We start from the raw sequence: 24,672 nt of genomic DNA on the forward strand, positions 1-24,672 counted from the left end.
AGGCACTGAGATTTACTTTGGGGGGCCCATTCCCTTCCCCCCGAGGGCTCGCAGTTTGGCGGCATCCTAAATGGGCGCTTTAGAGAGGTAGGTGACAATCCCTCGGTCTGCTTGTCTGCGTCTGCGGCAGCGGATGTGTCCCAGAACCTCGATCGCCCGGTGCAGGCGAAGCCCCACCATCCATGCACCGTCCTCAGCGGCATCTGGATTGATGCAAATAGGGAATCAAAAGTGCTTCGAAGGCAACAACAACCAGATCGCACCTGGACGGTTAGGAAAGCCATGTAGAGTCGAGCCTCCCGATCTTTCGGGCGCTACAGGCCAGGGCCTTTCCCCGCGCAGGGCGGGCGGCCGCAGCAAGCAGCCCTGGCTCTGCTCCAGATGGGCCCGGGATGACATCACCAAACTCCTCGGATCAGCGGGGGGTGGGGGGGAGCCGAAATCCCCTAAAAACATAGTGAGTAATCGGAGGGCCCGCCCTCCAGGCGGGGCCGAGACCTAACAACGAGCTGAGCCTCCCCCCGTGCCAGCCCGGGGAGCGGCCTCCAGGCTGGCAGCGTCGAGGAGAGTAGCTTCTTCATCCCCTACGCGGCAAGCACTTGTTTCCCGTCCCCGGCGGCGGCGGCGCGCGGGGCCTCTTCGTCCTCCGCGCAGGGTGCACTTGCTCTCGGCCCCCGCGCGCGGCAGCGGCGCAGCGCGCAGGCGCGGACGGATTCCGGGTAGTGACGTGACTGCGGGCGCGCGCGGCGCATTTCCGCCTCTGGCGAATGGCTCCGCTGTAGCGCGCGCCGCGGGCTCAGCTGCGACCCCGGCCCCGCCCCCGCCCCCGGACCGTGGCCATGGACGGTGAGGGCGCCCTCTGACCCCTCCGGGTGGCCGCGCCCGGTTCGCCGGAGCCGGAGCCCTGCGCCGCCTTCCGCCCCTTCCTGCGCCACCCGGAGCTGCGCAGGGAGCGGCCGGCCGGATGGTGGCGTGGGGCGGGGCGGGCGAAGAGGGGTCTGACTCAGTTTCCCCTCTGGGGGGGTGACGGTTTGACTCAGTCTCCTCCCAGGGCGGGGGTGCGGGGTGAGTCTTGACGCAGTCCCCCCCAGGGTCGTTGGGGCAGGTCTGACTTCGTTTATTAAGACTGTGCCTTAGTTTTCTCCGTGGGAGGGCGGTGGGAAGTGCCCCAACTCAGTTACCCTTTGGGAAGGAAGGATTGCATACCGTTTTCCCTCAGGAAGCAGGTGGTGCTGGTTCCTTTACCCGCACTTAAGTTTAAATGCAGGTGGTAGGAGCCAGTCCTGACTCAGTTTCCCTGGGAGGGAGCTGGCTCCAGCAGGCCCTCACCGGTGAGGGTGGGCAGTGGGCTTGTGCTGATCCTTTTCTCCTCCCCTTTCAGACCTGTTCCCCCTCATCTTCCCCTCAGGTAAGTGGGCCATCCTTCTGCAGGGCTTGGGGAGGGTCTGCCCAGCATTAGGGGGCATAGGGGCAGCACCAGACCGGCTGGCTGTGTCTCCTGCAGAGCCAGCCCAGGCTTCTGGCCCATATGTGGAGATCATTGAGCAGCCCAAGCAGCGGGGCATGCGCTTCCGCTATAAGTGTGAGGGCCGGTCAGCGGGCAGTATCCCAGGAGAGAGAAGCACGGAGACCACTAAGACCCACCCCACCATTAAGGTCAGCACTAGCCCAGGGCTGGGTGGGGATGCAGGTGTGGTGGAAAGGACTGTGAAGCCCCCAGCAGACTTGCCACTGCGTCTGGGAGCCAGGTCTGGAATTAATGGGCCACGAAAGTATGTTCTGTACTTTGGACAGATCAATGGCTATACAGGACCAGGGACAGTTCGCATCTCCCTGGTCACCAAGGACCCCCCTCACCGCCCTCATCCCCATGAGCTTGTGGGAAAGGACTGCCGGGATGGCTTCTATGAGGCTGAGCTCTGCCCAGACCGATGCATCCACAGGTGAGTTCCCCAGAGGCCAGGCAGTAGCTTATGAAATGTGGGGGACAAGTAGCTATTACATTGTTACTCTTTTCTGGACAGAATTTCTCTGTTCCAAGCTCTACAAGCTTGGAACAGAGAAATTCTCTATTATCTTTTGGGCTGAGCGGGGGTCAGCCTGCCTGCCTGTAATCTCAGTGGCTGGGGAGGCTGAGGCAAGAGGATTTCAAGTTCAAAGCCAGTTGCAGTGAGACCCTGAAACCCTGAGACCCTGTCTCTAAATAAAATACAAAAAAAAAAAAAAAAAAGAGAGAGAGACTGGTGATGTGGCTTGGTGGTTAAGTGCCCCTGGGTTTAATCCCCAGTACCAAAATACACACACACACACATATTGATGTGTCCACTCTATTAAGTGGGAGCTTCGTATGAAAGGGACAATTCCCCGATCATCCTGAAGCCCTGATACTTGTGGCTGGAGGGGCAAGTCCCTTGATGTCATCTCTCTCTTATGAGAAAGAAAACTGTGAACTAGCAGACTTTGCTGGAGCTTACATACCAATTGACAGAGTCAGGCCACAACTAATTATACAAATAAATAAACAGACAAGATATTGCAGAAGGCTGGTGCAGTGATGCATGCCTATAATTCCAGTGACCCAGGAGGTTGAGACAGGAGGATTGCAAGTTTGAGGCCTTAACAACTTAGCAAGGCCCTAAGCAACAAAGCGAGGTCTGAAAAAATAAAAAGGCTGGAGATGTAGCTCAGTGGTAAAGTGCCCCTAGGGTCAATTCCAAGTACCAAAAAATAAACAAAAACAAGATACTGTTACAGAGTAATAATTTCAGTGATAAAAATGAAGTAGGGTAATAGGTTGGGAGGGTAACCAATGGTGGGGGAGGCAGGGGAGCTGGTTTCATTACTTTGGACTGAGAGGTCAGGGAAAGCCTCTCTCTGCTAAGACTTAAATGGTGAGAAAGCATGAAGAGAAGAAAGCAGAGAAGCATGAAAAAACATTCCAAGCAGAAAAAACAAGTGCAGTAGCCTTGGAGGAGGAGGAGTGAGTTTAGTGTGTGTGGAGGATGGAAAGGAAGCTCCTGGGCTGAGGGCTCCCTACCCACAGGGGCTCCTTGGCTGAGGTAGATGTAGCTTTCACTGCAGCATAACGGGAAGCCATTGCAGGGGGTGAAGCACAGCAGTGATCTGGGGGCTTGGGTTTTGGAGGGAAGAAGGGGTAAGCTGGACAAGGGAGCAAGGTGGAGACCCAGGACTGATGCCTGGGGGGACACCTTAGCTTCCAGAACCTGGGGATCCAGTGTGTGAAGAAGCGGGACCTGGAGCAGGCGATCAGCCAGCGCATCCAGACCAACAACAACCCCTTTCAAGGTGAGGGGGGAGGGGCGAAGACCTGAGCCTGCCAGTGGCACCATACCCTCTCACCCCCGCCAGGCCCCTGCCCTGTGTCTCCCTTATTGGCCAAAACTCATAGTGTGGATGGAATCTTGCTGCCCATTCATTACACACTCCCATTTTACCACCTAGAAACTGAGGCCCAGAAAGGGGACATGGCATCTAGTCATTGTGAAATCAGTGATGGGTCTGGGACCTTGGCTTATTTCTTCCCTGGGACTTTGGGACTTCTGTATCACATGCCTTCAAAGGGCACCCTCAGTACAGAGCTGCCTGCCCTCCCTCATCCCGTGTCATGCGCCGACCCCCCAACTTTCCTGACCAACTGTTTTTCTGGCAGTTCCCATAGAAGAGCAGCGTGGGGACTATGACCTGAATGCTGTGCGGCTCTGCTTCCAGGTGACAGTGCGAGACCCATCAGGGAGGCCTCTCTGCCTACCGCCTGTCCTCTCTCATCCGATCTTTGACAACCGTGAGTGGCTAGGACGCCACAGAAAGGGAAGAGGGATGGACCAGGCTGTGGCGGGTGTGGCCTCCAAGAGGGTCTCTGGCTTCATTCAGGCCTCTAGGGTACTCATCATTTCCTCAGTGCCCAACTGAGTTGCCCTTAAGGTGCAGCTTCCACACTGGTCGAAAGTCTGATGGGAAATGGGCACTTTCCATATCATGTGAGGGGAGAGTTAATGTGCCCAGAACTAATGATTCTGGAACATCAACTCACAGGAACAAGATAATGCTAGACAGTGAGAATTCAATGAGGGCAGCTCACCAGAAGCTAACAGATGATATGGGCTGATGTTGATCAGTTGCAATCTTTAACCATCAGGATGAATGAAAACGAAAGGACTCTGGAGCCCCAAGAATGGGGAACCAGAGTAAACTGGGAGTCAGGAGGGAAGGGCTCATTGCCAGGTGGAGAAAGAGAAGGTATGACCAAATTGGTTCCCATTGGGCCACAGCTTTGTGGGGGCGGAGATGTTAAGGTCTCATGTGTTGTTGGATTCTCCTTGTCCAGAGCAGTGTTGAGCACACAGCTGGTAAAGAGCTGCTGGATTGGTTGGTGTGAGGAGCCATCAGGAATGGTCTAAGTTTGGCTACACAAGTGTGATTGGCAAACTGTGGGTTACCTTGACACTGGGCAGGCAGGGAAGGGCAGGGATGTTGCATCTCCTGCAGGCCACCCTGGGGACCTCTGGTAGTTCAGGGCTTCCTTCCTTATTGTCACGCTCTCAGGTGCCCCCAACACTGCTGAGCTCAAAATCTGCCGAGTGAACCGAAACTCCGGGAGCTGCCTTGGTGGGGATGAGATCTTCTTGTTGTGTGACAAGGTGCAGAAAGGTACTCTCCAGGGGCAGGGCTGGACTGTTTGGAGTGAGAGGTGAGGGCAAGGCCGAGAAGATGTGGTGCCAGGTACCTGACTTTAAACACTCAGGCCTGGGATGAGCCAGGAGACAAGCATCAGAAGTTAGGACCTGCAGACTTGAGCGGGTTAGACACTGATGACACCCCCACCCATCTCCCACAGAGGACATTGAGGTGTATTTCACGGGACCAGGCTGGGAGGCCCGAGGTTCCTTTTCTCAAGCTGACGTGCACAGGCAAGTGGCCATTGTGTTCCGGACCCCTCCCTATGCGGACCCCAGCCTGCAGGCTCCTGTGCGTGTCTCCATGCAGCTGCGACGGCCTTCTGACCGGGAGCTCAGTGAGCCCATGGAGTTCCAGTACCTGCCAGACACAGGTATGCAGCCAGGGAGGGTGGCAGCAGGGCTGCTGGGCTCTAAAAAGAAAAGCCAGGGCTGGATGTCTGGGGTGGAACTTGGGTTTATGCAGTATAGTCACTGTTGCGTAACATTTCAGTCAAGGGCAAACTGATATATGATGGGTGTCCCATAAGCCTATATTGTCTAGTGATGTAGTATCATCTTAGTTTTTGTAAACATACACAATGACATTTACCTAATGATGAAATCACCTAATGATGAAATCTGAAATCGCCTAACGATGCATTTCTCAGAATATGTCTCATTGTTGAGAGAAATACAACTAATCAGAATCCTTCTCTTGCCTCATTTAAAAATGGTAGCCAAGATTTTTCAGCATATACTAGTCTGCCCCTATTCCAAACATTTCAGCATTATCTGATTTTAATCTCTTGCCAGTCTTTTGAGGGCAGGGACATATCTGGTGAGTGGCAGAGTCAGCATCTGACCCTAGGCCACCTGGCTCCACGTCCTGTTGTAGACGTGTGTTCCTTGTCACTGCCATACAGCCCAGCCACATTTTGGTCAAGGCTTGGTAGACCAAGGCTTGGGCGGCGCATGACACTTGGTAGAAGGACCCATGCCTGGTGTTGTGAATGCAAAGATGAACAAGCAGGTTCTCTGTCCTTCATAAGCTCAGTCATATGAGGAAGATGGACACACAGAACACATCGTTACATCACAGAATGACGTGTGAAACTGAGATGTGTGCAGAGTGCCCTGGAGTGCAGGCACAGGGAGCTGGAGACAGGTGCCTGGAGGTGGTAGCATTTACCTTGGAGAAAGATCCAGAAGCACATTCTTTATGCCTGTGGGCCATCATTGGAAGGCAGGGGTGTAGGCAAGGACATGGCCAAATCAGGGGCATTTTTGTGGTGGGAGCTGACCATGCCATGGGCAAACCTAGACGCAATTGCTTGTCAGGCTGAGTGCAGGGTTTCATCCTGGAAGCAGTGGGGAGCCACCAAGGTCTTCTCAAGGGAGACATGGCCTGAGCAGAACTGGAGGTTCGTTCTGCTGCAGTCAGAGGATCAGAGAGGGAGGGACTCACGGTGCGGAGGCCATTTGGGAAGATGTTGCTATAGGGTAAGAAGAGGAGATGTGGGGCATGGACCTTGCAAAAAGGAAGGCGGAGCAAGATGATCACACCTCCCATTGCTGTCCTGCTTGGCTGTCTTTCAGCCTTGCCGCCATTTAGTGCGTGACACACACCAGGCTCAGTTCACCTCAGGACCTGTGTCCTGGCTATTGCCTTGGAATGCTTGGCTCACACCAGTCCTTCCCTGATGACCTCTAATCTGACTCTCACCTCCATTATGGTGCTGTTCTGTCACCTTATTCTTGGACATGAGCTTCCTCAAAGTTCCTGGCACATTTGAGATCTTGTGTATGGTTGTGTCCGTGTCCCTCTATCACCAAGATACCATGTTTTTTTTTTTTTTTTTTTTAATATTTATTTTTTTAGTTTTAGTTGGACACAATACCTTTATTCCATTCATTTATTTTTATGTGGTGCTTAGGATCGAACCCAGGGCCCCACACATGCTAGGCGAACGCTCTACCGCTGAGCCATAATTCCAGCCCAAGATACATGTTTTTAGGAGCAGGACCCTTGCATGTTACTCACAGCCATATGTCCAGTGGCTTGGAGGGGGCTGGCACACACTAAGTGCTTGGTAGATGTGTGTCGAGTTAGTAAGTGGGAGGGGGAGAAAGATGATGGTAGGGATAACTCCAAGGTTTCTAGCTTTGGTGACCTGGCAGAAGGATGGCCAGGGACCCAGGAGGAAAGAAAGGTCATGAAGTTGGCTCTGGGTTGAGGGCACTTGAGGTGGAAGATAGTTCTGAAAGCTCCAAGCTAATGTGCCAAACCACTAGAGATGAGGAGTCTGGAAGTCTTAAATAGGCCTGTTTGGCCTTAGTGCAGAGTGCTCCTCTCCGGGCCTGCCTGGAGGCTGGGAGGTGAGCAGTGCAGGTGAGGGATGACCTGGAGGCTTGGCCCCCTGAGGGCTGCTCTCCCCAGAACAGGGCCCCTTCATGCAGCATCATCCAGGGCCTCTGAAGGACAGATTCAGCCAACAGAGTCTTCTCAAAAGCTGGGAGAGGGCTGAGGTTGTGGCTGAGAAGTGGAGCCCTTGCCTAGTGTGTGTGAGGCACCACATGAAAATAAGATGGGGATATTGTGTCCACCTGTAACTAAAAAATAAATATTAAAAAAAAAAAAAAAACGGGAGAGTCTTAGAACTGCTGTGTGTGGGTGTCCCACATCCCTCTTCACTGGTGGGAGACCAGTCTCAGGAAAGTCTGACCCTTTCCCTTCTTCCTGAGGGGCTTTTGGGACCACCGGAGGCCAGCTGAGGAGAATAAGGCCCATTCCCCATTGCTTTTCCAGATGATCGTCATCGTATTGAGGAGAAACGCAAAAGGACATATGAGACATTCAAGAGCATCATGAAGAAGAGTCCTTTCAGTGGTGAGATGGGGAATGGGCAGGGAGGGAGGCCCTAGGAATTGGGGAGGGGATATCCCAGGGACTGAACTGACTTAGCCCTTGCCCTTCAGGACCCACTGATCCCCGGCCTCCACCCCGGCGTATTGCCGTGCCTTCTCGCAGCTCAACTTCCATCTCTAAGTCAGGTAAGGACTTGCTCTAGTGTCCTTGGAACAATGGGTTCAACTGTGCTCAGGCTACATTTGGGACGCCTGGAAGGGAGATGAACATAGGCACCAACAGGTGTCTGATGCCTGCTCTCTGTGAGGCCCGTGCTTCTCAGGGATGTGGCTTGGTGACCTCTATCAGGGTCATCTAGGGAGCAGTGGAGGCATGGATTCCTACCCCACTCATTACAGACTGCTGAACTAAAGGCTGTGGAAGTGTGGCTCAGGAGGCAGCAGCTTCCTGGGGATGCTAATATACAGGGAAGTCTGAGAACCACTGCATCAGTTAAGCCCTGTGTTAGATACCTTGGGAAACAGATATGAAAATGGATGATCTCAAGCCAGGTGTGGTGGTACACACCTGTAATCCCAGCAACTCAGGAGGCTGAGGCAGGAGGAAGCAAGTCCAAGGACAGTCACAGCAACTTAGTGAGGCCTTATCTCAAAATAAAAAAGGGCTGGGCATGTGGCTTAAGTGATTAAGCACCCCTCTGTTCAATCCCTAGTACCAAAACAATAATCAAAATGGATGATCTCTGCCCAAACTCTCAATTGAATTAGGGAAGGAAAAACAAAAACCAAAAAGCACCTCTAAAGTAGTAAGAGGTGTGTGGCATCTCACCAAGAGGTGTTGGTATGTGGCTTAAAAAAAGTGATAAGTAGCCAGACAGTGATGCAGGCCTGTAATCCCCTCAGGAGGCTGAGGCAGGAGGAGCTCAAGTTCAAAGCTAGCCTCAGCAATTTATTGAGTCTCTAAGCAACTTCATGAGACCTTGTCTCTAAATGAAAATACATAAAAGGGATGGGGATATGGCTCAGTTGTAAGTGCCCTGAGTTTAATCCCTGGTACCAAAAAGCAAAACAACAACAAAAAGTGATAAGTGCCCACTTCAGGCCACTGCTCACTGGGTCCTCCAAAGGCTCATTTCCCCTCAACTGGTTTTTCAGCTGTACAGTGAGGTCAGAGGTGAGAGCCCTTTGTGGGCTCTAAGATTGGGGGGGTGGTGTCCAAGGAGGCAGTGTGGCTAGAACTGGACCCTGTTGACCAAGTCACATTGGTTACAGGGAGGGAGCCAGGAGTTGGGTGTAGTGCGGCACGCCTGTAATCCCAGCTACTCAGGAGGATCACAAGTTTAAGGCCAGTCTGGTCAACTTAGTGAGACCCTGTCTGTCTCAAAATACAAAACAAAAAGGGAAGGGCTGGTCCTAAGCACTATCAAGAGTGGCTCAGGAACAGAGAATAGGGTGGGTCTTTCTAGGGCTTTCTGTGACCTCAACCTTTCTGTCTCTCCTGCAGCCCCCCAGCCCTACACCTTTACACCATCCCTCAGCACCATCAACTTTGATGAGTTTCCCCCCATGATGTTACCTTCTGGGCAGATCTCAAGCCAGGCCTCTGCCTTGGCACCAGCCTCTGCCCCAGTCTTGGCCCAGGCCTTGGTCCCAGCCCCATCCATGCCACCACCTCTGGCCCAGGCTCAGGCCCCAGCCCCTGGCCCAGTCCTAGCCCCAGGCCCTCCCCAGGCTGTGGCCCCACCTGCCTCAAAGACCACCCAGGCCGGGGAAAGCACACTGTCGGAGGCCCTGCTACACTTACAATTCGATGCTGATGAAGATCTGGGGGCCCTGCTTGGCAACAGCACAGACCCAGCCGTATTCACAGACCTGGCCTCAGTCGACAACTCGGAGTTTCAGCAGCTGCTGAACCAGGGTGTATCCATGCCCCACCCCACAGCTGAGCCTATGCTAATGGAGTACCCTGAGGCCATCACTCGCCTGGTGACAGGTTCCCAGAGGCCCCCTGACCCAGCTCCCACCTCCCTGGGAAACTCTGGGCTCCCCAATGGCCTCACAGGGGATGAAGACTTCTCCTCCATTGTGGACATGGACTTCTCAGCCCTTCTGAGTCAGATCAGCTCCTAAGGGGGTGACATCAGCCCTGCCCAGAGCACCAGGTTTCAGGGGATTGAAGCCCTCCCAAAGCACTTATGGATTCTGGGGGGTGTGCTCCAGCTGTCCCCAATACCTTTGGGTAATGCCTTTTGGGGGGCACATTTTATTCTTTCATTGGCAGTTTCTATCTATCTCTTTTTGGAGGTGCTTAAGCAGAAGCATTAACTTCTCTGGAAATGGGGGAACTGGGAATAACTCTTCCCCATCCTAATGGTCATCTCCCTTTGTAAGGAACTCTGGGAGGACCCCATCCCCATGCTCCAACTTCTAGCACTCTCCTAGAGAGAGGAGCAGGCTGGAGCTATGGCCCTTGAGGCCACAAAGCCTTATTTTCAGTGTCTTCCTCACATAAAGGATTCATTTACACTTTGATCCAAAATAATATTCCATCACCAAACCCTTAGGCGCTGCCGAACACCAGCACTTGAGGGACTGGCATTCCTGCCCTGCAGAGGTCTCTGCCAGCTCTTTCCTTGCTCAGCAGTGGCTGAAGGGAACCAATGGCATAGTACTCACCCTCTCCTGGATCCTGAGGGAGTTTGGTCTGAGACTTCCCTGCTCCCCCCTTTCTTAAGTGCCTTAATAGTGGGGCAGATTGTTTGGAGAGTGGAGAAGGGTAGGCTGGAACCTCTCCAGTTAAGAGGCAGTTTCTACTGAAGAATTAAAGCAATTGGACTCTTGCTGTTTCTATTCTGAACTAATAAATTTTTTGTCAAGCTGGCCAAACATTGCCTTCTTTCAGCAAACACAGAACACACGTTGCTGGTCATGTCAGGCTGGACATTGGTAACAGAGTTGAGTGAATATGCATACTGTCATTTGGGAGTGTGTGGTCTTAGGATGTCGATGGAAACAGGTGGTGAAGACAGGGGTCCCAATTCAGAGACCAGTTGGGCCCCTTGGCTGGTGGGATGGAACTGTTTCAGAATCTTCACAGGGGCACCATTAACTCCATCCAGGTCTTAGATCAGTAGAGGTTAAACCTGTAGCTAGTGTTGGGAGGCCACTAGGGCCAGAGACCACGTTAGAGGCTGGCAGTAAAGGATCAAGAGGGCCTGCATTAGTTTCACATTTCGGTGACAAGGGAGTGACTGCGGGGAAAGGGTGATATAAAGGTCTATGCCTGCTGCGCCAATGCTTCCATACCCTGTTCTGGGAGGAGAGGCAGAATACTAACCCGCAACCTCAAAGGTGTAAAAGCACAGCCCTGAGCCGGCTCACGCGCAGCAGCCAACAGCGTAGGCCGAAGGGCCAGCCATCCCGATGCTCCTGCGTATATGGCATTTAGCGATGGGCCAGGCAAAGTGCTTGGGGTTTTCCCTCTGGGCGGAGATACATGGTGTCGCACCGTTGCAGAAGGGTGCTCTCAGGGGCAAGCGAGATAACATTAGCGGACCCGCTGCAAAAGTTAACGAGTTCCCTGGGAATAGGGTCTGCGCGCAGATGCCAATGGATCCGGCCTTGAAAACAGGACGCCAGCGGGCAGCGCAATATTGGGGAACCGGAAGCTGTCTGAGGAGTAGAGTCAAACTTGCACTAGGGCCTCGTGCTCAGGGGGCGTGCCCGGGGGCGTGTCCTGAAGCAAAAGCGGGTCAAGCTGATATCCCGCTGTGGGGGTGGAACCCGAGCTAGCGGTGGCCGGGTCCTAGGGTCAGAACCCGGGTGAACTTAAGGACCTGCCGGAAAGAGAGCGCCCGGGAGGCGGGGCTGACTGGAGCCGGGGCGGTAGGGGCGGAGCGGAGGCGGGACCGGTCGTGGAGAGGCAGCTTCTAACTCGCAGGAAGCCGCGCGCGAGGCTGCGCGCAGGGTTCCAGCCCAAAGTCGAGGGAAACCAGTGAGCTCAGGTTCTTCAGTCCAGGCAGCGCCTCGCTCTTCCTGGCTTTCCCAGTGTCCTGCAGTGACCTTCGTTGACCCCCGGAAGCCCTCTCATGGACCTTCCCACACTCCCCGAGTGACCTTATCGTGCTTGTGGCTCAATAGTCCCAAGTCTTTGTCTCCAGCCCAAACTTCTTTCCCCTGCGGGCCAGCCCACTTGACATCTCCACAATGACGTCTCTTAGGTCTCTCAAACTCTCCCCGTTTCAAGTGACCTCAGCTGTCCCCAACCTGCCCCTCCTCCCCTCTTGTTCCAGCCATCACCCTACCACCTTCTAAGGGTTGCGGTCAGGAAACTGGCCACCACTGTGGATGTCACCTCTTCTGCCCTTGCAACTAGTCCTCATGACATCCTGGCACATCTGCCTCTTCTCCCCATCATCACTGTAATCACCTAGTTTAAGTCACCTTCCCTCCCTCCAGGACTGCGGCTAGCTACATCTTCCTGCAGCCAAAGGGTTCCGCACCCAAATCTCATCTGTCACTCTCCCTTTAAACATCTATCAGCCACACGATCAGGTCCCAGTTTTGTGCAGACACACTTCCAAAGTGACCAGAGCCTGCCTTCCACACTGCCACTTAAGAACTCCTCATTATAGCTCCCAATCAAGAAAAGCTGGGCCATGGTATTCAGAACCGCCATTCCAGGATGGCTTGTGCACTCCCCACAACCCTTTCTGATCCAGCTCCAGCCACTTGAATCCTGGATTCCTGCATGTGACAGGACCACACCCTACTGGGATACCCTAGCCCTCTGTGCCTGGTCAACTCCAACTCAACCTTTAAAACTCAGTCCTTGTGTCATCTCCTCCATGAAGCCTCCCTCATCTTCCCTGTTACTTAAAGCTTAGCTCACCCCCAGAGCCCAAGTTAACAGAGACTTGTGGCCTAGTTTCAGCAGAGTAAGCTTTAGCCAGCCTAGGGAAGGGCCTGGATGAAGCACGTGATGTTGGACAAGTCAGTGCCCTGTCTGGGTTTCAGATTGGAAACCTAGAAAACACAGGGTTTAGACAAAGTCCAAGTTTGGGCCTGATGGTGCCTCTCATAGGATAGCCCCAGTCTGGTGGGGGATTGTGGATCAGTGAGCAGAGAAGTGGGTTGAGGGCCAGTGTCCTCTGGGATATGGAACAGAGAAGCTGCCACCCCTGGAATTCGGTCCTGCAAGATGTGGTCAGGTGGTCAAAGGGACGAGAAAGGCTAGTAACTAGAAAGAAAGAATATGGCCTTCCCTGAGAGACACATGAGGCACAGTCAGCCTCTTCCTGACCCCCAAACTCTGTCCCTCCCCTGTCTTGAAGATCCATTCTGTTTCTCTGTCCCTGATCTCAGGCCCCTGGGTTTGGTTCCAGAACCAGGAGACCTAAGCAGGGTAGGTGTGGAATATGGAAAGCGGACACCAATTTCCCAACAGAACCAAATAAATGTTTGTGGGAGAGAAGCCAAAGGGTGGCCTAACCGCAGAGACCCCCTCAGAGCCAGCCCAACCCTAGGCTAATATTCCCAGGCCTGTCCTTCTAATTTGTCTCGGGAGCTTCATGTGGCCTCAGGTGTACCCCCGCAACACGTCTTGAACACATGTACAGACACTGATACTGTGGCTTCTTTACTCCCTGTCGTCCCCTTGTCTCCACAAAATATTTACAAACAGGGACGAATAGGGCACCTTTGCCACCAAATGGACTGGGGAGTTGGGGCAGTGCTCAGACACGCCTTGGCGCAGGGAGGGATCCTGAGGAGGGCCCAGGGCTGGTGTGACCCAAGTACTCTGCAGGGCCCAGGCAGTTCTAAGTAGGTCCATCGTTAGCCTGGGGCTGTGGGTGAGCTCAGGCCAGGTCCGGAGCGGGGGAGCCCAGCTGCTTGGAAGCCAGGAGCAGGCGGGTGGCGGCGCTCTCCGACTCAGCCAGTAGCCGCTGGTTGTTGTGCCGCAGGTTCCTCACCTCCTCCTCCAGGGCTGCCCTGTCTGCCTTCTCCTGTGTGTGTCGGGCCAGCAGGAACAGGGTCAGGACAGCCACCCCTTTCCTGTGGCAGCCCCATGACTCTGTGCCAGCCCCAGGCCACCTCATCACCTTCTGAAGGTCTTCCTGCAGCTTCCTGAGCATGGACTCCAGGTGAGAGACTTTCTCTGATAGACTCCCAGGTTCTGGCCTGAGGACATGAGGTCAGAACTCAGTGGGACCATCACAGGGGCAGCACCAGAGGCTGACTCCCAGAAGCCCCTTGAATGTGCAGCACCCAAACCCTGTCTTCCGAGACTTTGGTGGATAATGCTTAACTCCAATGGACAGGCACAAAGGGTGGCAGAAGGGCACATGAAGGGGCTATGTGAGGGTGGGAAGCCTTACTCAGCATCAGACTTTGGAGTTCCCTTGGGGTCTCCGCTCTCTGGGATGGGCTGTCCTATGGGACAGAGGGGCCATGTGGGCAGGTCTGAAAGGGAGAAAGAATCCATCCCATCCTGGCTCTTCCTCCCAGTACCCTGGTGGCCTTACCCTCCCGGGATAGTGACTCGAGAATGGTGTTGCAAGTGGAGGCAATCTCCGAGATGGACTGCCACTCGTCCTCCAGGGTCTCACTGCCGGCCTCTGACATGACTGTGGGCACAGGAGGGGGCTCAGCAGGGGGAGTCACAGAGCCACCCTCCCCCTCCGTGCCCACTACTCCAGACTCACTCTTGCTGATAGAGTTCCGCAGAGACAAGGTTCGTGGCAAGAAGGAGGCCCTCAGTTCTGGGGCTGAGTCCTCATGGCCACTGGGGCTGCCTGGCCGGTCCTGGGGGACAGAAATGGATGTTGATGCAGTGATACCAACTGTCACCTCTATGCCACTGGGCTCCAGAGCCTTGTTTCTACTCACCTTGAAGGGAGGTATCTCTCTGCCAGCACCAGGTGTCGATGGCTTGGCAGTGGTGGCCAGTAGGAGGTCCGGGGTGGTGTCAGGCAAGACTGGGGCCTCATCTGACAGGGAGCTGGGAAGAGCAGGGGTGGCTCAGACCTGGAAGCTGGTTTCCCAGAGCCTTGCCTGCCCAGGCCCCACCAAGCTGCCCAAGAGAGTGCACCTGTGGGGCGATGGTGGGTTCTGGCTATGTAGGAACTCAGTCCTCTCCTCTGCCAGATCCTTAGCCCCTGGAGGGCCACTGCCATCCTGCAGGCATAGGTGCAGTAGCTGCTTTGTGGTGGGCAGCAGGACTACCTTGGGGGTCTCATCCTGCAGAGGTTCTGCAGCTCCCCGCCGGCTGGGCTCCTGCAGAGACAGCGTGTACAGCTCCGAAAAGCTCCTGGGGAAGATGGGGAGGGGTGGCATCAGGAAGGACTCCCAGCATCGCCAGGCCCATCCCTAGATGCAGCCAGAGGCTCACCACCAGGGGAGAGCGCCCCAAACTCCCTAACAGTGAAAAACGTGTGCCTACTTGCTGCCCATTCTTCCAGACCTGGGCTCAAATCCCAGTGCTATCCTATGTATCCTGGGCAAATCACTCCAAATGTCCCATCTATGAAATGGGATAATAGCGCTAAGCTTGTATCATGCTATGAGAGTTTAAACAGCCCATGCAATTGCTTAAGTATCCCAAATTCACTGCCTGGAGCTAAATTTGGCCAGTGCCTTTCCCTTTTCTAGAACATGTGCCTGTTTTAGCAATTCATATGAGCTAAGAATGACTAGATGTTTAAATAATTGAAAGAAATCAAAAGAATATTTCATGACAAGTAGAAATTAGTTCAGACTTAACACAATTTGACTTGTGATTTTTGGACCTTGGGATATGTCGGTTAATTACAGTAACCCCTTCATAAGGCAAGCAGCATCTATATGAAATCCAAATAGTTCAGTGTCCATAAATAGTTTTAGTGGAACTCAGCTGCACTTATTCATTTACCTACAGCGGCAGAGATGAGTAGATGTGGGAGAGACAGGAAGTCCCAGAAAGCCTGAAATATTTACTGTCTGGCCCTTTACAGCCTTAGCAGAGTAAATAAACAATAGTGGGAGGGGTTAAAGTGGTGGCAATCTAATCTTGTGAGCAGTGAAACCAATGGTGCTTAATTGGTTCCACTCTATGTAAAGTGCAGTTCAGAGAGGTCAGGACACGAAGGACTCTCAAAGCACACACATGCAAATCCCGAGAACGCTGGTGGCCACACAGGAGGCACAGGCTGCCCAGTCCTCCCACTACCCAGTGTCCCCAGTGCCCTGACCTGCGGGGCCTGCCGCTCTCATCGGGGGGCAGGACAGTGACGCAGACCTTGGGCGCAGAGCGTAGCAGCTGGGCAGCAGCCTCGGGGCCAAGGCTGGGCAGCGTCTGGCTGCATACGCGCAGCAGGCGCGCCCCGGGCCGCAGCCCAGCAGTCTCAGCAAACGTGAAGCGCTCCACATGCGTGATGAAACCCTCCGCGTCCACCTCGAAGCCCAGGCGGCCCTGGCCGTCGCGGGGCAGCGCCAGCTCCCGGGTCTCGCAACCTCGGCTTACCAGCTGCAGGACGGGGTGGGGTGTGGGCGGGGCTACCAGGAGGCGGGGCCAAGCCAGCGCCCCGCCCCGCCCCGCCTCACAGCAAGGCTTTCCCGCCCTCCCTGAAGAGCTTTAGTAGCCGAAGGACGGGTGAAGACCTGAGGCTCGGACACTAGAGGTCTCCTGCGGGAGCTTAAATTCCCACGCTGGTTTTGCCTCTTTCCTGGACTTTCCCTTTCGGGGGTGGTGGGGACTCCAAAACACGCTTCTTCTGGGCGCGTGAGGGCACCCTGGCGGCCAGTGCCCTTGAGCCCCATGTTTATTCCCTGGCCTCTTTTCCTCCAGGCTTACCTGCAGGCGCGCCACGACCTCGCCCACCGCTTGTCCGGGGTCCCCTTCGAACCGCAAGGTGATCGCCTCCCCGCGGCCATGGTACAGGTCGAGCTGCTGCTCGGAGAAGGTCCAGGCCAGCACATCACGACAGGCACAGTTGAAGACTACGCGGTCGTCCCGTGGCGCCACCAGCACCAGTGCCTCTGCCGAAATGCCCAGCAGGCACGGCACCTCGGCACTGTCGGGTCCTCCTGCTTGGGCTCCGGCCGCAACCCGCGCCCCTGGAGCTGCGCGCACGCCCCACATCAGTGCACCCGCCGCCTGCAGCTCAGTGCCTGGTCCCCGAGGGGTCGCCCGGCGCCTGCCGCCTAGGGAGGGCAGGCCAAAGCGGGAAGCTGAGTCCAGCGATGTAGTCGTCACCTCATTGGTAGCCAGGTCCTGTAAGTATTGCTGGCGCGTGCGTGTAGCCATGGCGTGGAATTGGCGTGCATGTGTGGCTGCCTGCTCACCATTGAGAGCCTTGGCGAGCAGGAAGGCCCGGAAGTCAGCGTTGGCTGCAAAGGGGCCTCCACCCGGGGGCAGAGCTGGTCCAAAGGCTGGAGTGTCCTGGGTGCGGCTCACAGCCACCCTGTGCAGAGGGAGGCTGCAGTGAAGGACAGCAGAGGGGCTCCTGGACCCAGTGCCCATGGGAAACCTGGGATGACCCAGGTGCCCACCTGTAGGACGTGTGCTGCGTGCAGGGAGCATGCGCCCGCACCACTAAGAACACATGCTGGAAGTGCGAACGGATGGTGGTAGGGCAGAAGGGCTTGCTGCCCGGCTCCTGGAACACGATGGTCACAATGTCATTGCCGATGTGACGCTTCCTCAGGAGCTGGGGGTTAGATGGTGGGGAGTGGGTGAGAGGCACTATGTACCCCCAAACCCCTCATTCAGGCAGGGCAAATCCTCGACCTGACTAGCACCGCCACCTATCTCTGGTGAAGGCGTAAGGTGTTTATCTTTGGGAAGGTGCTTCCAGAGGGAAGGGTTGCAGGGGTCAGGAGAGCTCAGGCCAAGGCTCAAGTACTGCCACCCACACAGCACTCTCCAAGACTCCCCAGAACCTCTGCCACTCCCCACCCTGTGCCAGGCCCCTCACACCTGCTGCTGGTTATTAGGAGTGTAAGGCAGCATCGTGGACACGTGGAACATGATCTCATGGTCCTGGTACGTGGTGTAGAGGGAATGCGTGCCCGTGGAATCCGCTGTGGCCGGGGAGTTGGGGACACAGAGGGAAAACAAAGGGAGTCCGGATGGCTTAAACCTGCCATCCTGTTCACACTCAGGAGCCTCCATGCTCCAACAACAGGCAGACAACCCCTTCATGCCACCAGCCAGAGCCTAAGCCACAGGGTCTGAGGCCTTCAGCTTTGGCTGCTGAAGGGAGGGCAGGCCAAAGCGGTCGAGCTGCTGCTCGGAGAAGGTCCAGGCTCACTGCCACCGGGCCCACCTCCCCTCCCCCGCAGGCTGCAGCCTCACACCAGCGTGAAGGGGGTCAGGACAAGGGTGTGGAGATAGAACCAAGACAGAAGTGAGAAAGGGTCTCAGAAGGAGACAGGAGTGAGTGTCTTAGGAGGGAACTGATGGCCTGAGCACAGAGGCCTCTCCCAGAGGCCCCTGGGGCCCATCCATCTAGGGAAGTGGGGTGTTCCCCTGGAAGCTGGCTTCCGTGTTGGAGGAGTGATACCTCCAAAACCACTGGGCCCCAGCTCAGGCAATAGGGTACCAGGGCCTTGGAAGACAGCCCTGGACCCTTCTTCCAGCCCATAGCCTGGCTTTGTAGCCAGACATGTCCTCAGCCCCAGACTCTGGACAAAGAGTCACAAGGGACCCCAAGGAATGCTGCCCTCAGTACAAGTTCTGCCCCTTCCCCACTAGCCCCCAGGGCCTCACTTTTGGTGTCTAGCTGGGCCCGGTAACTCTCAAAGCCTTTGAGCCGCACCACATCGCCCAGCAAGGTGAGGAACTGCGTGAAGGCTGCCCCCGCCTCCTGGTTGTTGTACATCTCCTCCTCTGAGCCCTGGCCGGCCCGGCAGTACAGGATGCCCACCTTGCGCTGGAAGCTCAGCTGGGGGAGAAGAGGGTGGCAGAAGGCACAGGCCTCAGTATCCCATCAATCCCACCCTGACCGTGTTATGGGGAACAGTTGGGACCCTGGCCTGGGGGTTTGGCCTTGAGTCCCAGCCCTCTCTGAGCCACTTCTATGTCCTCACTAGTCAAGTGGGTATAGTCTACTCAGGAGGGGAGGATGGGGGCGGTTAGTCCTCCTGTGAGGATGGAGCAGGCCACGCACACAGTGTACTCGTGGCCCAGAAATGTTCCTGTTGCCATCCTGCTTGACTCAAGCCTAGACCAGCATCCCCTTCTTTGAATTTGAGGTGCCCCCACCCCAGCCCCATGAACCATCTCTGTTCCCAGCTCTTTTCCATCTGTGGATAACCATGCACAGCTCAAGGCTCTCTGATCCCTGGGGTCTCCCCAACTCTTACATCCCTTCTTCATGGCTAAGCTCAGAGCTAGAGCCAGGCACGCAGGAAGCCCAGGTTCAACCCTGGCAATACACACACATACACATACACATACACACACACATGCACACACACACACACACACACACACACCTAGACTTCTTCTGCAGCCAAGGGATGCAGCCCCATCCCAGGACTCTCTTGGCCACCTCTGGCTCTGACAAACGGGCCTCTTCTCCACCTATGTTTCTCCCCTCAGTGGCTGCGGTGGCCACCTCCATGGGATGACACCCCCTCTCTGAGTCCAGTCCAGACAATTCTTCCAAACTCTAGGCCTCCTTCCCCAGCTGCCAGGTACCCTGCCAGCACTCTGGCACCTCATCTCCTCGCTGCCACTCTCTGGTCCCTTTTCCTCCTCCAGGGTCTCCGACTCCATGAAAACACCATTCTCATGGGCCAAGAAGCTGAGGAATCTCAATCTTCCCTTTTTCAGTCAGTCACAAGGGCTACTGACTCTACCCCTGGACTGTCACTTTCTTGTCACCTCCTCTATCATCACCAACATGTCTAGCTTGGATAACTGTATTGACCTTTGACCTGGCCTCTCTGCCTTCTGCTCCAGCTTAGTCTCCTGTAACCAGAGGGCCACTGTGCCTCTCAGATCCAGCCATTGCTTCTCAGTGCCCCTGGGACCAAAAGCAAGCCTCTCTCATCCCCCCTCAAGCTGTCCTCCACTAAAGTGCATGTGACACTCTCTTAGTCTCAACCATCATCCAAGTTGTTTCTTCAGCCCAGAAGCCTTGCTCAACATTGTCTGCAAAAAACACCCCGCTCATCTTGGCTTGAGCTCTTGCATTACCTCCATAGTGTAAAACCCCAGCTGAGGAAACGCATCAGCACCAGCCCTCCAAAGTCCCCTTGTTAATGTTCTGTTCCTGTATTCCAACAGCTCTCAGTAGATCTCTCTCCACACCCAGCTGTGAGCTACTCAAGGAAAGCGCCTGGCCTGGACCTGTCCCTAGTGTCCAGCCTGGGGCCTGACACCAAGAGTGTATGAGACATATTTGTTGAGTGATGGGTGAAGGACACAGAAGAGGAGAGTCAGGGTCAGGGGGCAGCTTTCAGCACAGGGTAGAAAAAAGAATTTCCCGCTGGCCTGACTGTCCCAAAGTAGAACAGGAAACTTTGGGAAGAAGTAGCAAACCATATTGAAAGGAGAACAAGCAGGTGCCACAAGGCAAATTGGTCAGGAATGACAAGAGAACAGCAGAAGCCCTAGGGTCAGTCAGACCAGGGAGTCTGGGTCTTAAAAGTACACATGCACCACTGTGGAGTTTTTTTTAAATGCAGACTCTGGTACAGTGGGCCTGGCCTGGGACCCCCAGAATCTGCATTTCTGATAAGACCCTAGAGGCTGAGGATGCTGGTGGTCTTCAGACCTTTGAGAAACAAGGCTCCAGATGACCCCTGATGGTTTCAGAAACACTGGAGATGGACTGGCTTTCTCTAGGCTGGGGGGATGGGCAGACTGGGTCTACTTATAAGGCAGGGTCTCCCCATCCTGGCCACTCACCACTTGTTCATCCAGTGTAAGGAGGGTGCGAGGCACCTTGGGGGAAGCCGAGCCCAGACGCAGGCATGTTGGGCTTAATCGTGGTGCCACATGCTCCAGAAGTTTCCTCGGAGACAGGCCTCGTGGGGGGCCTGGTGGCAGTGCGTCCTCTGAGATGGTGCCTCGGAGGGTCCGGAGCTGAAAGGATGTTGGGGCACTTAGGACCAGATGGGGTAAGGATGAGGGGACCTGCATCCTGATCCCATGATCCTGGCCCACCTGTGTGGTCCGGACAATGATGCGGTAGCTGTGCTGGGTACTCCCTCCGCTGCCTTCTTTCTCCTCCCGCCGCAGGCTCACTGCCACCGGGCCCAGCACCTCGTCCATCCCGAAGAAGTTCTGGTGTTCTGGGGAGGGGCAGGCTGTGGACGATCAGTCAGAGCCCCCTGGCAGTTCTGCCCGCCAGGATCTACCACACTCATCACTAGGTCCCAACTCACCAAGTATAGTCCCTGAGCTTCCTTCTGAAGCCCAGCCCAAATCACAACTTGCCCAAGACCTAAAAGGCCAATGCCTGACTGCACCCAGGCGCAGATGCTGCCTGGCCCCATCCCCACACCCATATTTTTCGTTCTAAGAGAATCTCTTTTCATAGCAAAGGTGAGAACAAGGTTTCTAAGTGTAGGCCTTTCAGGCCCGAGTTTTCCCCTCACAGAAATGTGGACAGAAAATCTCTTTCCAGCTTGGTGGGTTACGAGGATGAACCAGAGGGGTGTGCCTTGGCTGGGGATGAAGGGCCAGGGCTTGCCCTTAAGGAGGTGAGCCCAGCAGAGCCCTGGCTCAGTCCCTTTCCTTCCTAAAGCCAGGTACTTTACAGGGAAAAAAAAAAAAAAAAAAACCCTGACCCCTCTACTGTATGCACTGCAGGTGACAGGGACTTCTGTCCCAGCCCCCTCCTCCCTCTCCCCCAGACAGCCTGCACTCACCTTTACCATAGAAGTATTTGCGGTAGTAGCCAGCACCCAAGTCTGCGTGCTCCAGGCTGTAGGCCGCAGTCCGGTTCTGTGGCTCTTCCAGGACAGACACGGAGGCGTTGGGCAGTGCAGGGGGCACAGGTGGGGACACTGGTCCACCTAGGCCTAGCTCTCCCTCACCCCCAAGCTCGCTCACAAATCCAGGTGCCCCAAGCAGCAGGTCTAAGCTCGCAGCCTGGTCCTCGGCTGAGGCCGGGGTCCCAGAGCTGGATTCCACATGGCCCCCTGTTCCCCGTGGCCGTGGAGCCCAATCAAAGAGCATGCTCTGGACATCATAGTGAGCAAACCACCGGGGCTCCAGCACTGGTGGGAAGGTGGGCTCTGGCTCCTCAGCAGGCAGCCCCAGCAATGCCAGTGGGTCCGTGAAGAGCCGGGTGGGGGCTGCAGCAGGACGACTGGCTTCCTCATGACTGTGGGCCCTGGCCCGAGGGCTGGCTGGTGTAGGGGGTCGGGCCTCGCCTGCATCACTGCCACTGCGCAGGAGTGGGCCCCGAGCTGGCCTTGGCTCGAAGGTGTGTGGTGTCAGTGGGGGCCTGGCTGGCTGGCGCAGCTTACGGGCGAAGAGGTCATCGCTGGGTGCTGGGGCCATGCCCCGCCGAGGGCTCCCCACGCCGCCGGCCCACATGGGCATGCTCTGTGGGCCTGACTCTCTGGGAGCCGGGTTGCATTGGCAGACAAGGGTGCTTGGTGCCCAGCCTGAAGGCCGAGGTTGTGGCAGCTAGCTGTTTCTGCCCTGAAGGAGGAGGGGGCTGTTCAGAGGGGCCTGGGGAGAAAACAGGAACCCAGGCCCCTAGCCTGGTCTTCCACCACCCCGGTTGGCTTCCGGCCCCCTCCGAGACCATCAAAGCTGCTTCCGCTTTCCTGGCCACTTCCTTGTCTGCCTAGGGCTGAGGTTTCCAGCCCCTTCCCTGGTTAGTGTGGGCTGGGCTATGGTGCCTTGGCCCTGAGGGTCCTAAAGCCTAGGCAGCCCTGAGGCTGCCAAGTCCCACTTAACACACCTTTGCTTTGGCCTGGGCCCAGAGTAAAGGTCCCCGCCAAGGCCTGGCCCAAAGGATAGACAACTGGTTTGGGCTGAGACGGGAAACCCATGGGGCCACTGGTGTCTGGGTCCTGCCTGCTTGACAAAGGGAGGACGTCCTGTCCCCAGAGACCTTCCTCCCTGCACCTCCCACTTCCTCCAGGGTCCCTGAGGACCTGAGCACCCAGAGGCCTGCTCTCAGTGCCCTGGCTCCTACAGTCTCAATACCTCAGGGAAATAGGGGCTCCCAGGGCCACAGGAAGGGCAAGAAGACTTCCTTCAACACAGGAAATGGTCCCATCTTTGGGCCCAGCCCCCTTCCAAGCCCGCACATCATGAGGAAGGGGCTGAATCACTCAGCTCAGTCATGGGACCCAAATCACCCTAGCTTGAGAGAGAGACCCCAGGCCCATCCTCTTGCAGATTACTATGCCCACACCTGAAAGCAGGAAAGGGCATGCTAGAACTAAACACCCAAGCCCCTTTGATAGAACTGGAATCCATGGGGACCTCTGCCTATGTAATCTCAGTGATATGGACAGGGAAGTCTGAACCTCATGTAACAGATCAGTCTGGGGTCCAGAAAAGAGATGCTCTTGCCTATTAGCAATTCCATGTAAGAAAAAGTCTGAATCTCCAGGGCCTTAACAGAGCTGCACCAGCACACCCCTGTCCCTGTGTGCTTAGAGGGCTGGGGATGTGGCTCAGTGGTAGTGCACTTGGGTTCAATCCCCAGTATTGAAAAAAATGAAAAAAAAAAGGAACCTGCGTAGGTGTGGAGCAGGTGGGGGTTGGGCCAAGCAAGGCTCTCGGTCTCACAGGATGTAAGACTGAGACACCCAAGGCCCCAGAGACCTGCTGAGTGAGGAAATGAGGTGAGCCCAGGGGCAGGTGTGAAAGGTGGTGTGAGAACATGAGGGGAAGCCACCCCCTGCCCCTGTGAACACTTTATGGAGTGGGCAGCCAGAGCAGGGGCCTGAGGACTTTCAGCTGGCCTTCAGAACCAAACAAGGGTAGGCTTCCAAAGCTCAGGGTGCCTCCAACCTTGGTTTCTTGGGACAGGCTCTGATGTGGACCTTGAGCCTGTTTTCTCATCTCTAAAAGGGGTTAACTATCCCTGTTCCCACTGAAGACTGCAGGGAGACTGAAAGGAGGGTGAAGCCATTGGAGCTAGCCATCTATGTGCATGACAGATGCAGGCTCCATGTGCCAAACTCTGGGCACGGGTAGGCTTGGGCTGGGTAGGCATGGGGGTGGGTGGGGAGAGGGTATGAAGAAGGGGGTCTGTGCAGGTTCCTGCTCCATGTGGCTAAGCTCTGGACGTGTGTGTAAGGGAGCTCTGTGAGTGTGTGCAGCCCAGCCCAGGGATCGACTCTTGCCTTGGCCCAGTGCCGGGCTCTACCCCTGCCTTGGGGGTGTCTTGGATTCTGCCCCCCATCCCACAGCTTTACACAGGGTCCATTGAGGCCAGGACATTCCTTGCAGTTTGTGTCACTTGCGGGGAAGGGGCAGCTCCGCCCCCACAGATCCGGAAGGCCTGGCTGCCCCAGGAGGCGGCCCTGGACGCTTCCCAGCACATCTGGAGGTCATGACCCCATCTCTGCTGCCAGGGGGCGCGACAGATGTTTCCTCCCAGCCCAGGCCCAAGACTGGGGGGTGGTGTGCAAAAGCTGGAGAGGAGGCCACCCAAAGAGAAGGGGAGACCCAGAAGAGGGGGAGTACCCCCCAACTCAGCAGAAGGGGCAGTTGCCAGCGCCAGAGAGGAGTCAGACGTCACTGAATCCACTCACCGGCTCACCAGTCGGGTTAAGCCGTCATGCAGAGGAGGGACTGGGAGTCGTCAGACGGAGGCAGAGGACTGGACATGCTGACTCGGGACTGAGCTGGAGCCGGAGGGAGGTTGGGAGGGTGCAGGCAGCGAACGCGGTGAGAAGCCTCGTCTCCACCCCAACACCACCAGTGCTTGCGGCCAGGCCACTTTGTCCCTGTCTGGCCCGACCGCAGGGCTTCCCGAACCCCACTCCCACCAGTACCTCTGGGGCTCCCGCCCAATCGATCACAGCAGCCTCCCGCGCCGGGGTCTTGCTGCCTGTCCTCCAGCTCCGGCTCCCGGCTCGGCTCCGGCTCCGCCTGGGGGCGGGGCCATGTAGGGGGCGTGGTCAGGCGGAGGGGCGGGGCGGTTACTTCAAGCGCGCCTGGGTCTGT

The 24,672-nt window shown here is 55.9% G+C and overlaps 2 protein-coding genes across 5 annotated transcripts; one reads left to right on the forward strand and one right to left on the reverse strand.

The window, feature by feature from the left end:
- Positions 1-728: 728 nt before the first annotated feature.
- Rela (RELA proto-oncogene, NF-kB subunit) lies at positions 729-10,421 on the forward strand. Of its 2 annotated transcripts, none has more exons than XM_027944576.2 (11): positions 729-846; positions 1,382-1,408; positions 1,505-1,656; positions 1,795-1,943; positions 3,215-3,306; positions 3,671-3,802; positions 4,564-4,668; positions 4,856-5,068; positions 7,483-7,563; positions 7,653-7,727; positions 9,046-10,421. In XM_027944576.2, exons 1-11 carry the CDS (start codon positions 840-842, stop codon positions 9,669-9,671), a joined length of 1,659 nt encoding a protein of 552 aa, XP_027800377.1. In that variant the 5' UTR covers positions 729-839; the 3' UTR covers positions 9,672-10,421. The 2 variants fall into 2 exon arrangements, with proteins under 2 accessions (XP_027800377.1, XP_071472152.1); XM_071616051.1 differs by lacking the exon at positions 729-846 and adding an exon at positions 1,016-1,065.
- A 2,745-nt stretch (positions 10,422-13,166) lies between these two features.
- Positions 13,167-24,600, reverse strand: Sipa1 (signal-induced proliferation-associated 1). 3 transcript variants are annotated; one of them, XM_027944573.2, is made up of 16 exons: positions 24,258-24,598; positions 21,402-22,182; positions 20,695-20,837; positions 20,437-20,613; positions 18,289-18,463; positions 17,497-17,600; positions 17,070-17,227; positions 16,372-16,981; positions 15,770-16,044; positions 14,632-14,850; positions 14,430-14,541; positions 14,246-14,345; positions 14,066-14,167; positions 13,919-13,973; positions 13,643-13,721; positions 13,167-13,546 (listed from the first exon to the last, which is right to left on the reverse strand). In XM_027944573.2, exons 2-16 carry the CDS (start codon positions 22,078-22,080, stop codon positions 13,400-13,402), a joined length of 3,135 nt encoding a protein of 1,044 aa, XP_027800374.2. In that variant the 5' UTR covers positions 22,081-22,182; positions 24,258-24,598; the 3' UTR covers positions 13,167-13,399. The 3 variants fall into 3 exon arrangements, with proteins under 3 accessions (XP_027800374.2, XP_027800375.2, XP_071472162.1); XM_027944574.2 differs by having other exon boundaries at positions 20,695-20,822; positions 24,258-24,597; XM_071616061.1 differs by lacking the exon at positions 13,919-13,973 and having other exon boundaries at positions 13,420-13,546; positions 24,258-24,600.
- Between the last annotated feature and the right edge of the window lie 72 nt (positions 24,601-24,672).

Source organism: Marmota flaviventris, chromosome 9, assembly GCF_047511675.1.
Source record: "Marmota flaviventris isolate mMarFla1 chromosome 9, mMarFla1.hap1, whole genome shotgun sequence".
NCBI classification, from domain to species: Eukaryota; Metazoa; Chordata; class Mammalia; order Rodentia; family Sciuridae; genus Marmota; species Marmota flaviventris.